The sequence below is a fragment of the Heptranchias perlo genome, chromosome 33, assembly GCF_035084215.1.
Source record: "Heptranchias perlo isolate sHepPer1 chromosome 33, sHepPer1.hap1, whole genome shotgun sequence".
Classification (NCBI taxonomy): domain Eukaryota; kingdom Metazoa; phylum Chordata; class Chondrichthyes; order Hexanchiformes; family Hexanchidae; genus Heptranchias; species Heptranchias perlo.
In genome coordinates, this window is record NC_090357.1 from 8102480 (window position 1) to 8114777 (window position 12298).

At 41.8% G+C, this 12298-nt stretch overlaps 1 protein-coding gene across 1 annotated transcript in view; it reads left to right on the forward strand.

The window, feature by feature from the left end:
- LOC137301263 (NF-kappa-B inhibitor delta-like) overlaps positions 1–12298 on the forward strand; it is a 107311-nt gene that overhangs the window by 90264 nt on the left and 4749 nt on the right. The window contains exons 9-10 of the mRNA XM_067970722.1: positions 7390–7559; positions 9274–9390. Of these exons, the coding sequence (XP_067826823.1) occupies positions 7390–7559; positions 9274–9390 (287 nt within the window). The remainder of the gene's footprint in view (positions 1–7389; positions 7560–9273; positions 9391–12298) is intronic.

The following is a 12298-nucleotide window of genomic DNA, read 5'->3' on the forward strand; positions in this document are numbered from 1 at the left end:
AGTGTCAGGCCACAGCTGACCATTACTGTCACTGGATGTGCCAGACCTGTGCTACATGGTAGCTGTAGGTATTCTTGCAGCAGTTGGAACATCGCTAGCAGCCTGCCTCCGAGCTCCCTGCTGACCTGGACCCTGTAAAGATAGCTCACTCCAGTAATTTCCGGGTAATTGTGCCAAGGCTCACAGAAATGGCATCTTTGTGGGTGTACCCAATCGGAATATGGTGGCTGTCGATCACCCTGGCATGCCTTCCTTCATATAATGTCACTGAAAGAGGTGCTTGGAGGAAGTAACCAACGTGCCAGTTCTCAGGCATTCACCTATCTTAGTGGTGATATTGCAGCTTCCTTTTGGAAGAGGGGCCTCTCCCCACACTAATTATCTGCCAAAGCAAGGTCTGTCTGCCTCTGTCTACAGATAAAGGGATGTGGGAATTGTCAGGGGAAGCATCCCTTCTGCAGTTTGACCTGTTTGGCATCCCTCCGTAGGTCCTCTTCTTCTTCTCAAACATGTCAGGCAGGAGGATTCCCATTGGGAAACCCATTAGTGCATAATGCGGTGCGGAGCAGGGGGAGGGGAGTCAGAATTTTCAAAATTGGCACAAATTTCTTCAGAATCTTAATGCTGGCAGGAAAAATAAAATAAACAAAAATGGTCAGAAATGACTGAAATATTCCTTAGCTTTAAGATAAAAACTGAAAGTTCCTTACCTTTAAATTGCACAGCACCACAGCTGATTCCCCAGATACCCTACATGCCATCATTTACACCTGATGTCCTGCATACCCAAATGACAGGAAATAACGGAGGGACGTTTATGCCCCCATGTGCATATTTAAATGAAGTGCCCTCCAGTTTGAGGTGGATGCTTTTAGGCCAGAAACAACACTGGCAGCAAGGTGGGCTGGGCTCTGGCGGGACAGAACTCCCGCCTAATCACTGCTTCAAGCCACCTGATTTACTTCATAACAACGGGCAGTCGGCAATGGACAATCCAGGCCACTAAGTTTCATGACTTGGAGGCATTAGTTATTAAACTTTCAACAGTAGCAAAGAAACTATTGAAACTCAAGCATGAAACAGGCAGAAACTTCATTTAAATATGTATTTGGGGACTTTCTGCAACTCCAGCTCTCTTCCTATTGTATTCCCCTTACAATTTTGGTCTGGCAAAAGATGACCACTCTAAAATGGATTCAAAATTCTTAATGAAAAGATATTTAAAGGAAAAATTTGCATTTATATAATACCGCGCCAGACAAGTGCCAGGCAATGACCATCTCCAACAACAGAGAGTCTAACCACCTCCCCTTGACATTCAACGGCATTACCATCGCCGAATCACCCACCATCAACATCCTGGGAGTCACCACTGACCAGAAACTTAACTGGACCAACCACATAAATACTGTGGCTAAAAGAGCAGGTCAGAGGCTGGGTATTCTGCGATGAGTGACTCACCTCCTGACTCCCCAAAGCCTTTCCACCATCTACAAGGCACAAGTCAGGAGTGTGATGGAATACTCTCCACTTGCCTGGAAGAGTGCAGCTCCAATAACACTCAAGAAGCTCGACACCATCCAGGATAAAGCAGCCCGTTTGATTGGCATCCCATCCACCACCCTAAACATTCACTCCCTTCACCACCGGCTACTGTGGCTGCAGTGTGTAGCATCCACAGGATGCACTGCAGCAACTCACCAAGGCTTCTTCGATGGCACCTCTCAAACCCGCGACCTCTACCACCTAGAAGGACAAAGGCAGCAGGCACATGGGAACAACACAACCTGCACGTTCCCCTCCAAGTCACACACCGTCCCGACTTGGAAATATATCGCCGTTCCTTCATCATTTCTGGGTCAAAATCCTGGAACTCGCTACCTAACAGCACTGTGGGAGAACCTTCACCACACGGACTGCAGCTGTTCAAGAAGGCGGCTCACCACCACCTTCTCAAGGGCAATTAGGGATGGGCAATAAATGCTGGCCTCGCCAGCGATGCCCGCATCCCATGAACGAATAAAAGAAAACCGTACCATGTCCTCTGAGTGTCATGAAATGCTTTTTAACCAATGGATTATTTTTGAACTGCGGTCACTTTTGTTATGTAGGCAAATGCAGCAGCCAATAATGCACAGCAAGATCTCACAAACAGCAAATAAGATGAATGGCCAGTTAATCAGTTTTTGGTGTTGTTGGTTGTTGGCCAGGATGTTGGAAGAACTCCCTATTTTGTTGCGAAAGGTGCCAGGAGGTTTTTTAACATTTACTTCAATAGGGAGACAGGGCCTTGGTTTAAGATCTCATCCAAAAGACCACACCTTGAACACTGCAGTACTCCACTGAAATGTCAACCTAGATAATATGCTGAAGCCCTGAAGTGGGGCTTAGAACCCCTGAGCTTCTGACTCAGATGTGGGAGTACTACCACTGCGCCCAGGTACGACTCAAACAAAGTGATTCATAATTGATTCCTTAAGCAAATGTGAATCACGGGTTTATCCAAATTGAAATTGTAAAGATTTAACTCTTGTCACTCCCTCTGCTGTGTATCACCATGCTTCACACTCAGAATGCCAGATCCCTACTCGTCTGACATATCTGAAAAAATTGGATATTTTAATGTGTTTTAACAAATTACATTTCTAGCATTTAGTTCTCAATTCTGTTGCTTTTTGTAATGTACAGTGATTAACTGTCATTAATAAACAACATTAATTGATAGGAATAATAAGCAGGGTTTTCTGTCACCAAATGTTGACCAACAGAATTGTCTGTGTCTTCTGTTTCTATTGGGAGTGCTTTAAGGACCTGTATAGTTGGCCTGTTGTAACCTGCTTCCTATAAACAAAGCAGCTCTCCAAACAGTAATTAATGCTGGGTTGTGGTTTAAATAAAGAAAAACTTCCTCTTTAAGTCTGCGATAGCCATCACAGTATCGATAGGTAGTTGGACAAGAGAAGCTGAAAATTCTTTGGCGGGGTGCAGCCTCATGTAATTTGTGAAGCACTGCTATAAATGGATTAGAAGGTATCCAGCTTCTGCCAGTAACGCAGGCAGAAAGGTACAGATCTAACCCAGACCTAACCTAAAGTTCTTATAGTACAGTCTGCTTCTGCTCATTTAAATTGCTTTTTGCTAAAATAAAAATTGAATCAGCAATTTTAATAAAAAAGCACAAGAGGTGTTTTATTCCCCAAATTTCCATTTGAATTACATAATTCAAATTTGAATTAGATATTAAGAGCAGTAGACTGTTGTGTAGACTGTTCTTCTGTCTCAGTTCATCTGTAATAGATTAAAATAACTTGTGCATTACAAGGGAAGGCAACTTGATAGGTTCTACCGTTAAGCATTTTCAGGCACTCAGTGGTGACTCTGAAGGAGGATCTACCTGGCCTGTGATTAGTCTCCTTAAGTCATAGGAATGTCTGAGTGCTGTAGATGCACTTTGAGGGTCTCCCTTGTCTTTCAACACTCCAGTTTCACTTGTGCTGCCTCAAACAGTTGAATATAGGGCTGTACTGAAGGGAGCATTAAGAGAAACATTTTAAAATTGAAAGTTTTAAAGAAAAATCCAGGTCATTTCTGTTCTAGACATAAATGGTTAATAGTGGTTTTACTTACCTGTAAGACTGCCTTCAAATTTAAGTTAAAAATTGTCTTGAAAAAGTTACCTCACCCGAAACAGTGCAAAATAAAATCTAGAGTGGGTAATGTCGACCTAACCTGCCCGGTAGGAAACTGACAGGATTCGATCAGCTGCCCATTTTACACCTTGCTTAATTTTACTTTCCATTGAGCTCGATGGAAAGTAAAATCAGGGGCGGGGGGGTGGGGTGTGAAACAGGTGGGAGGGCGGAAGTGTTTAGTCATGATGCTCCAGCCATCACGGTATAGGGCAGATTTGATGGAGCAGTGGACTCAATTCATCATAAACTCCAATTTCTCAACCCCAAAATCTGCCTAAATCTAATCCTCAGTAGGCACTACCTAAGGTGGCAGCCATGGCTCAGTGGTGGCACTCTCACCTCGGAGTCAGAATGTTGCAAGTTCAAATCCGACTCCAGAGAAGTGAGCCCAAGATCTAGGCTGCCACTTCAGTGCAGTCCTGAGTGGGTGCTGCACTGTTGGAGATGCCGTCTTTCAGATGAGACGTTAAACATCTGCCCTCTCAGGTGGACATAAAAGATCCCATGGCACTATTTAGAAGAAGAGCAGGGGAGTTCTCTCCAGTGTCCTGGCAAGCATTTATAACCTCAACCATAATCATTAAAACAAATTATCTGGTCATTATCATGTTGATGTTTGAGGGACCTTGCTGTGTGCAAATTGGCTGCCAAGTTTCCTACATTACAACACTTCAAAAGTACTTCATTGGCTGTAAAGCACTTGGGATGTCCACGTCCTGAGGTTGTGAAAGGTGCTATATAAATGCAAGATTTTCTTTACTTCTCCAATTATGACATTCCTACTTACCACAACTGCCAGTCTTCTAACTTCTTTGACTGAGGCTGCTGATTTACCACCAAATGCTGCTAATTATTAGCAGCTAATTATTAGCAGCTTTTACTGTGGAGTAGTTTAAACCAGCCATCATGTTTTACTTAGGGCCCTTACACTTGATGAGAAGAAGAAACTTTCATCCCATTCTTCTGGGCTTGAATAAAATCCAGACCTTGAAGATAAAAGAGTTTTGTACAAGCACAGTGCCTCTAGCTTTAGTGTTGTCAATATTACACCAACAGACAATTATACATCTCCCTAATATGTATACCACACCCAGTAAGTATCAGATTAAATTAATAATCAACAGAAATCGTTAAAGTGCTCTATAAAGCTGCTTTTATTTAAGAAGCAGGACTAGTGTTCTGGAACATTCCATGTGACAAATCAGAGTTAGGTCCTGTTTAACATCAGAAAAATTGCAACGTTATATTCTCCTTTGGTTGGGGGAGTGCATTAGCTGTGCCAATATTTAGGCAGCTTTAAATTGACTGCTGTTTGCTGGGAGCAGCCTGTCTAGATGCATTATACATTACAACGGTGACTGCACTTCAAAAGTATTTCATTGGCTCTGAAGTGCTTTGGGATGTCCTGAGCTCATGAAAGGTGTTAGGTAAATGCAAGTTCTTTCTTTCTTTCACTATACTTATTATTTGGACCAAGACTCCAATATCCATGACTCACAGGGGCCGATTCTCAGACCCTCCTCTATTTGGACAGCATTAGAGCGGTAGCGAGATGAAAATGGCAGTGCGGCACTATCGGCTTGTTGCCACTGACGTCAGGGTCAACATTTCGGGGAGGGCCTTGAAATGGACAGCACAGGCTCACCAGAAACAAGCAGGAGCCTCAATAGCAATTCAGGGTCCTCAAGAGGACCTCGGTGCAATTTTGAAGTGCCAATGGGCAGACTGTACGCTGCGCATTCTCCACGCATTGGTACTTGGCATACAGCAACCTAACCAGCAGTTCCTGAAAGAGACCACTGCAAACCACTCTAAAAAAGGCAAAAGAAAAGGTCCTTACATCATTTTTCTGGGGCCATCCTGGCTCCACAAAAATCCCCCCTCCCCCCCTCCCCACCACGACGCGTGACCCTCCGTGGCCCTCCTTTGCGCTCGCCTCTTCCCTTCCTCCAACCTACTTGGACCCGCTGGGTTCCGCAGAGGAGCCGCTGGATTTCCTGCCCTCCCCGGTCAGAGAGCCGCTCCAAATGTACAAGCTACCCACTGGCAGAACTCAAATGAAGACTGACCATGAAAATGGTTTGAGTCTCCAACTGCCTCCATTGGGCAGGCAGCGAGCGTGCTCCACTCGCCTCCCACCCAATATAAGTGATCACTTCACAATCGATCCCACAGCTAGTTAATTAGTGCGGATTTGGGCTGCTTTTCTTCTCTGATGTCTTTAATTACATTTGAGGAAATATGCAAGACTGGGACCAACTATGTGGGATGGAAGTTCTCTTATCCTATTGCTTATTGCCCACCCAGGTGGTAGAAATAATTAATAGTGGTCACCAGGTTATGAGCGTCCCATATTTATAGGCTAGATTTCATTTGCTACAGTGCAGAGGCTTCAACAGACCACAAGCTGTGGTCCTACTGACCAGCCTCACATGTATGCTTTGTCCTGAGAGTGGGTGAATGTATAGAGACATCTTTCTAAGGGGGCCTGCTCTCCCACCTTTGGAGTCTATTTTGATTGACAGTTCTATAGCCAGAAATGGTTTCAAACTAGGCATAAGTATGATATGCTTTTGCTCATTCTTGAGTTCCCAATTATTTTTGCTTCTGTTAATCTTATTACTCCTTCATAAATTTAATTTGTAGTTTTTAGCCTGAGATACCTGCTCTGTCAGAGTGTTATTTTTCCATCAGTCAGAGAGATCAGAATATGGAAGCATTCCACAATGTTTCCAGTGCACATATCGATGGTGAATGGGTCCATAGTCCATCGGGGCATGCTACGTCCCAGACTACTTTGCACATTAGGTCACATTTCAGTTCCTAGTTAGTGTGGGCTTGCTTATAGAAAAGACTTTTGCATTGGGCAGGAGAAAAAGTATCTGGAGCGTACCTGAATCATAATAGTTCCAGCCCACTTTAAGCAGTGATCATCAAGACACAGAAAGAAACTTGCAATTATTTAGTACCTCAGGACATTCCAAAGTGCTTTACAAGCGATGAATTAATTTTGAAGTGCAACCACTGTTGTTATATAGGCAAAGGCAGCAGCTAATCTTCACACAGCAAGATCCCACAAACAGCAAATGAGATAAATGACAATGTAATTGGTGGCTCTGATTGAGGGAGAAATGTTGACCAAGCCACCAGGAGAACTCCCTGCTCATCTTCAAATAGTGCCATGGAATCTTTTACATCAACCTGAACAGACAGACTTGGTTTAATATCTCACCTGAAAGATAGTAGTGTCTCTAACAATGCAGCATTCCCTCAATACTGCATTCAGTGTCAGCATAGATTATATTCTGGAGTAGGGTTTGAACTCATGATGTTAATCAGAGGTGAGAATAGACTAAAATTTACCACACAGTCTGTTACTGAGTGATGGGAGATGGGATTTGCTCTCATATCCTACAATACAAGTTGGTGTTGCAGAATGGAAGGATTAATTAAAGTATACGCCATATGTCTCAGGACATGCTGGTATAACTCTGAACAATTGACTATAGATCAGCTTTCACCTCAAACTGTCAAAAATTGGCAGCTTGCTCCCTCAACTAGAAATAGCGAATCTAAAAGGGGGAAATCAGTTTTGTAAAAAGGGATAATAAATAATTATCAGGACAGAACAGACAAAAGCCATGTGTTGCTAGTCTGTCTGCCACATGGTTATCTTTTGGTCTTCCTTGTGTTTCAGGGCTTACTCCTTTGCATTGTGCAGTCATTTCTCATAACTCTGTTTATCGGGAACTATGCTATGATCATGCCCTGTTGCCACAGAGGCAGAATGAGCTACAGTACAAAGCTGAACAACTGCAGTCCTGCATCAAACTACTGATTGAAATGGGAGCCTTGATAACCAGCCAGGTAACTTGTTTACCAGAATAGCTTCAATGAACAGCAAAGTACAAATTGATTAACTCTTTCACAGACTTCATTCCAGAAATAAATGTTATATTTTACTACATTATTACTTATTTATTTATACAAGAATGCTTTGCTCTATCACTTTTATTACTGTGTGTTTCTCCACCTATGCCAGGAATATAAACAAAACAGACCTTCTTCACTTTTTCATGTTACTTTTGAGTAAATATCCCGTATAAACAATAATTTTTTGCATCACTTCTTCCCATTTTTTTTAATTCTCAGAATGTGGGCAATGCCATATTTATTGTCCATCCCTAATTTTGCCCTGAGAAGGTAAGAGGCCTCCTTCTTGAGTATCAATTGTTTTTTTATATGACATTAAGAGTCAACCTGTCCACAAATTTCATTTGAACTTCCTGCATCAGAACAAAGTAATTACAGTAATTGTCAGAATAGTTATAGAAGATTATTATTATAATGCACAGGACACAAAAAGGAAGACAAAATAACTTTTAAAAATAGGGCACGAACAAAGATGTACAAACATAAGTAATCTTCATGAAGTCTTTTTTTTATTTAATAAATTTAAAATAAATTTTAAAGATAAATTTCGTGAAGTAATCTTAGTGAAGATTTCCACTCCCCTTTGTGTGAAGAAGTGCTTCCAGGCATCACCCCTGAACGGCCTAGCTCTAATTTTAAGGTTATAATCAAGGGCATTAAAGGTTACGGAACCAAGGCAGGTAGATGGAGTTAATGTACAGATCCATTTCGTATGACCGTATCAGCCATGATCTAATTGAATGGCGGAACAGACTTGAGGGGCTGAATGGCCTATTCCTGTTCCTATGTTCTTATACGATGAAACTGAAAACATATTTGCAGAGCTACATGGACTTCACAAAGATTACTTATCTTTGTATGTCTTTGTTTGTACCCCATTTTTTAAAGTTATTTTGTCTCTCTTGTTGTGTCCTACACATTGTGTACTTTCCCAAGTAGCCAGATAGGCAGTCTGCTCCCACAACTTTGTTATTGCTGCTCTATAACTAATTACCACAAGATCACTGAGAGCCGCCTGAGTTCAGTTATTCTCTAAAGTTTCTCCGCCACCCTATGAGAAAATGTTTAATTTCTACTGGACAACTTCCCAAGTGGTCCGGCCAAGATCAGAAACTCAGTATATTTTGGGAAAGAAAGAGAGAGAGAAAAAAAGGAAATTACATTTATATGACACCTTACCATGTCCTCAAAATCTCCCAAAGCACTTCACAATTATTGAAGTGTAATCACTTTTATTACATGGGCAAAACTCAGTAGCCAATTTGCATACAGCAAGGTTCCACAAACAGAAATGGGTAAAATGACCACTTCATCTATTTTTGATGGTGGTCATTGAAGGAAGAATGTCGTAACAGGAATTCTCGCTGTTTTTCTTTGAGTCATGCCATGGACTTTTTACATGCACTCCAACAATACATAATTCCCTCAGTACTGCACTGTTTAGGTTCTGTACTCAAGTCCTGGAGTGGGGCTTGAACCTACAACCAATTCTATCTCACTGGCGAGCATGCTACTAACTGAGCCAAGCTGATGCTCTGAGGTGCCAATACACTGAAACTCAAGCGAAGCATTTAGCACAAGATAAGCCCTCATCACCAGGTTCCCAAATGCAAATACATATTTTATCTGTTTTGTTTTATGTAAACAGGATGTGAAAAGCAATAAAACAGTGGTGCACTTCACGGTTCAAGAAGGAAATCTCTTGCTGCTGGAGTATTTCCTGAAACTCAGTGGCGCCAGGTCACCCGAATTTGTCAACATGAAGGTTTGTGATGTCTGTTTCGAGATTATGTACGTTAGAAAAAGATAAATCAATGATGTACATAATAATAATGACATAATGATAACATAAATTATGTAACAATGACATAAAAATTGCATAATTGACATAATAATACATTGGCTAGATTCTGAGACAATTTAATAATATCTCAATTTAATTATATTGTTTCTAAAATACTTTAATTAATTTGTATAATTGTCAGGATTAATCAGCATTTAGCAGGTCTTGATGGCCTCAAAAAGCATTAAATTGCTACACCAGTATTTCTTTGCTTTAATTTAGAGAATAGGTTTTTCAAACCGAGACTCCTGACCCTAGAGGATGTGTCAGGTTATCAGGTTTGTTCCATATGTTATCAGATTTCTGTATTTGTTAGAATCATAGGGTCGATTTCCATCTGCTTACCACCCGTTCATGCTCAACAACAGGGCAAGAGGAAGAGCTGGCCGCCCGAGGCTCCCTTGACTCAATTTTCAAGTGAGCCTCAAAATGGGCAGCCAGCTCTTCCGCCAAAACAGGCAGGAGCCTTCATAAAATCATAGAATCTTACAGCATAGAAGAGGCCATTTGGCCCATTGTGCCTGTGCCTTATTAAAAGGTTTAAAACAGGGTCCAATGCCATTTGTAGGACCCCCAACCGAACAAAATGCTCATCCTGACCCCACAAAAATCTTCCCACATGCTGCCGACCACTTTTTCTTTTTAATATTTTGTTATTTATTTTGGTAATTCTCTGCTCCTTTTAATAGACATAATATGAAGAATCAGGGGGGAATAATTGCTCTGGTCATTCAGTACAGTAACGAGGTGAATGTGTTAATGAAGGTTTCACCTGGTCAGCGAAGCCGTAAACCTGTTCTTTTAGTGTGTGTCTTACTAGAAATGCCGATCATTTACTATATGACTGCACCTAAACATCAGAATAAACTTTCCCCAAAGCTTTTAGTTCCATGGAAAATTAGTTCTGTAGTACTGCTGACCGCAGGCACAGCTGTCGCAATATCAGAAGGGGGGCAATGATTGAGTCAATGTGGGGAATGTTTGTGCATGTTTGTGCGTGTGTATTTGGTGATTATGGTTTTTTTTTTGGAACTTGTTTGTGCAACGAAACATGAACATGAAATACCAGCAGTATGGAGCTCCAGAGAGAAGAGAGATGAAGAATGTGCAAGAGCAGCCTGTAGAGACTGGTCCCAATTAGGACTGGTGCTAATCCAGATTTAGAGAAATGGTAATCAGATCTGTACAGATAAAACACTCTACTGATTGGCCCTAATCCAGCGTAATACGATCTGTAGAGAAAGGCTCATTATGGACTGGAACCCATCAGCTTACTATTGAGTGGTTAACATTAATGTGCAATAATACATGTTATTCTTGATCAGTACTTGCTTAAAGTGGAACAAGGCAGATCTGGTTAACTCCACGTAGCCAAATAAATGATGATCTTCACAAGCATTTAATGATCTGTCTAGCCTGTTCCAGTGGTGTTCCTTAACTCTAATCTCATAAGAGCTCTGTTCCAGTGTGCATTTCCCATTTTTCATCTCTTGGAACCAGCCTTACCTGCTATTTTTCTAAGTGAGAGTGTTGTTCTGTGCCAAAATTGATGGCAATTTTATCTACGGATTGATGCCAATTAGGAACTGGGTTGAATCTGCCCCCAAATTCATTTCACACAGGAGACTTTGGGGTAGATTTTCAGCTTGCTGCCCATGTGAAAACTGGCATAGTAAATCACAATTAAAACCACCCAATGGAAATGAAAACTTTCAATCTATGCCCGATTTGAAGTTGAAGTGCCACCAGTCTGCTCTAGAACTCCATTTGAAACAGAATTTCTGTTTATCTAAAAAAAAAGGCTTGTATTTATACAGTACCTTTCACAATTTCAGGATGCCCCAAAGCTCTTTACAGCCAAGGAAGTACTTTTTTTGAATTGTAGTCACTGTTATAATGTGGGAAATGCAGCAGCAAATTTGTGCACAGCAAGATCCCACAAACAGCATGTGATAACGACCAGATAATCTGTTTTAGTGATGTTGGTTGAAGGATAAATATTGGCCAGAACACCGGGAAGAACTCCTCTGCTCTTCTTTGAAATAGTGCCGTGGGATCTTTTACATTCACCTGGGAGGGCAGACGGGGCCTCGGTTTAATGTCTCATCCGAAAGACGACACCTCCGACAGTGCAGCACTCCCTCAGTCCTGCACTGGAGTGTCAGCCTGGATTTTGTGCTCAAGTCTCTGGAGTGGGACTTGAACCCACGACCTTTTGACAGTGGCAAGAATGCTATCCACTGAGCCACTGCTGACACAGTACTTTGTAATCTGTCAGAATAATACAATGGCGCATATTTAATGCATTAAATGTTACTTATGATTATTTAAAAGGAAAATTTACAAACGTTCAGTAACCTCCACAATGAAATGGCGATCCAGGGGGTTTATTGAGGCAGCATTGGTCTAATCAACAACTCAAAAATACAACCAAGGGATTAAAGTCAGTGGTGTGGGCAGATCTAGACATTCTACACAGCTGCGTACAGTTCTTTCCCCTCGGGCCTGAGCAATTAACCACCAACTTATCTCCCGGGGCAGCTCACTGGTGATCTTGTTTTTACAGGGAGAGGAATTTCTAGTGTATTTGCACATGTGCAGTCAGGTGTAAAGTAAGCACCTGGCGTAAAAGATCGAGGAAACTGGGGCATAAGTGTGTTACGCACGTAATTACGCTACACCTGAATTTCCTCGCTCTACTGATTCCTGTGCCCAAACGCTTCTCGGCTCATTATAATGGCACTGCCCCCAGGCTAAAGAGCTTTACATGCAAAATTCCTGTTGGTTCAAAACGGGTGTAAAATTAAGCCCAGAATTTTAGGTTCAGCGG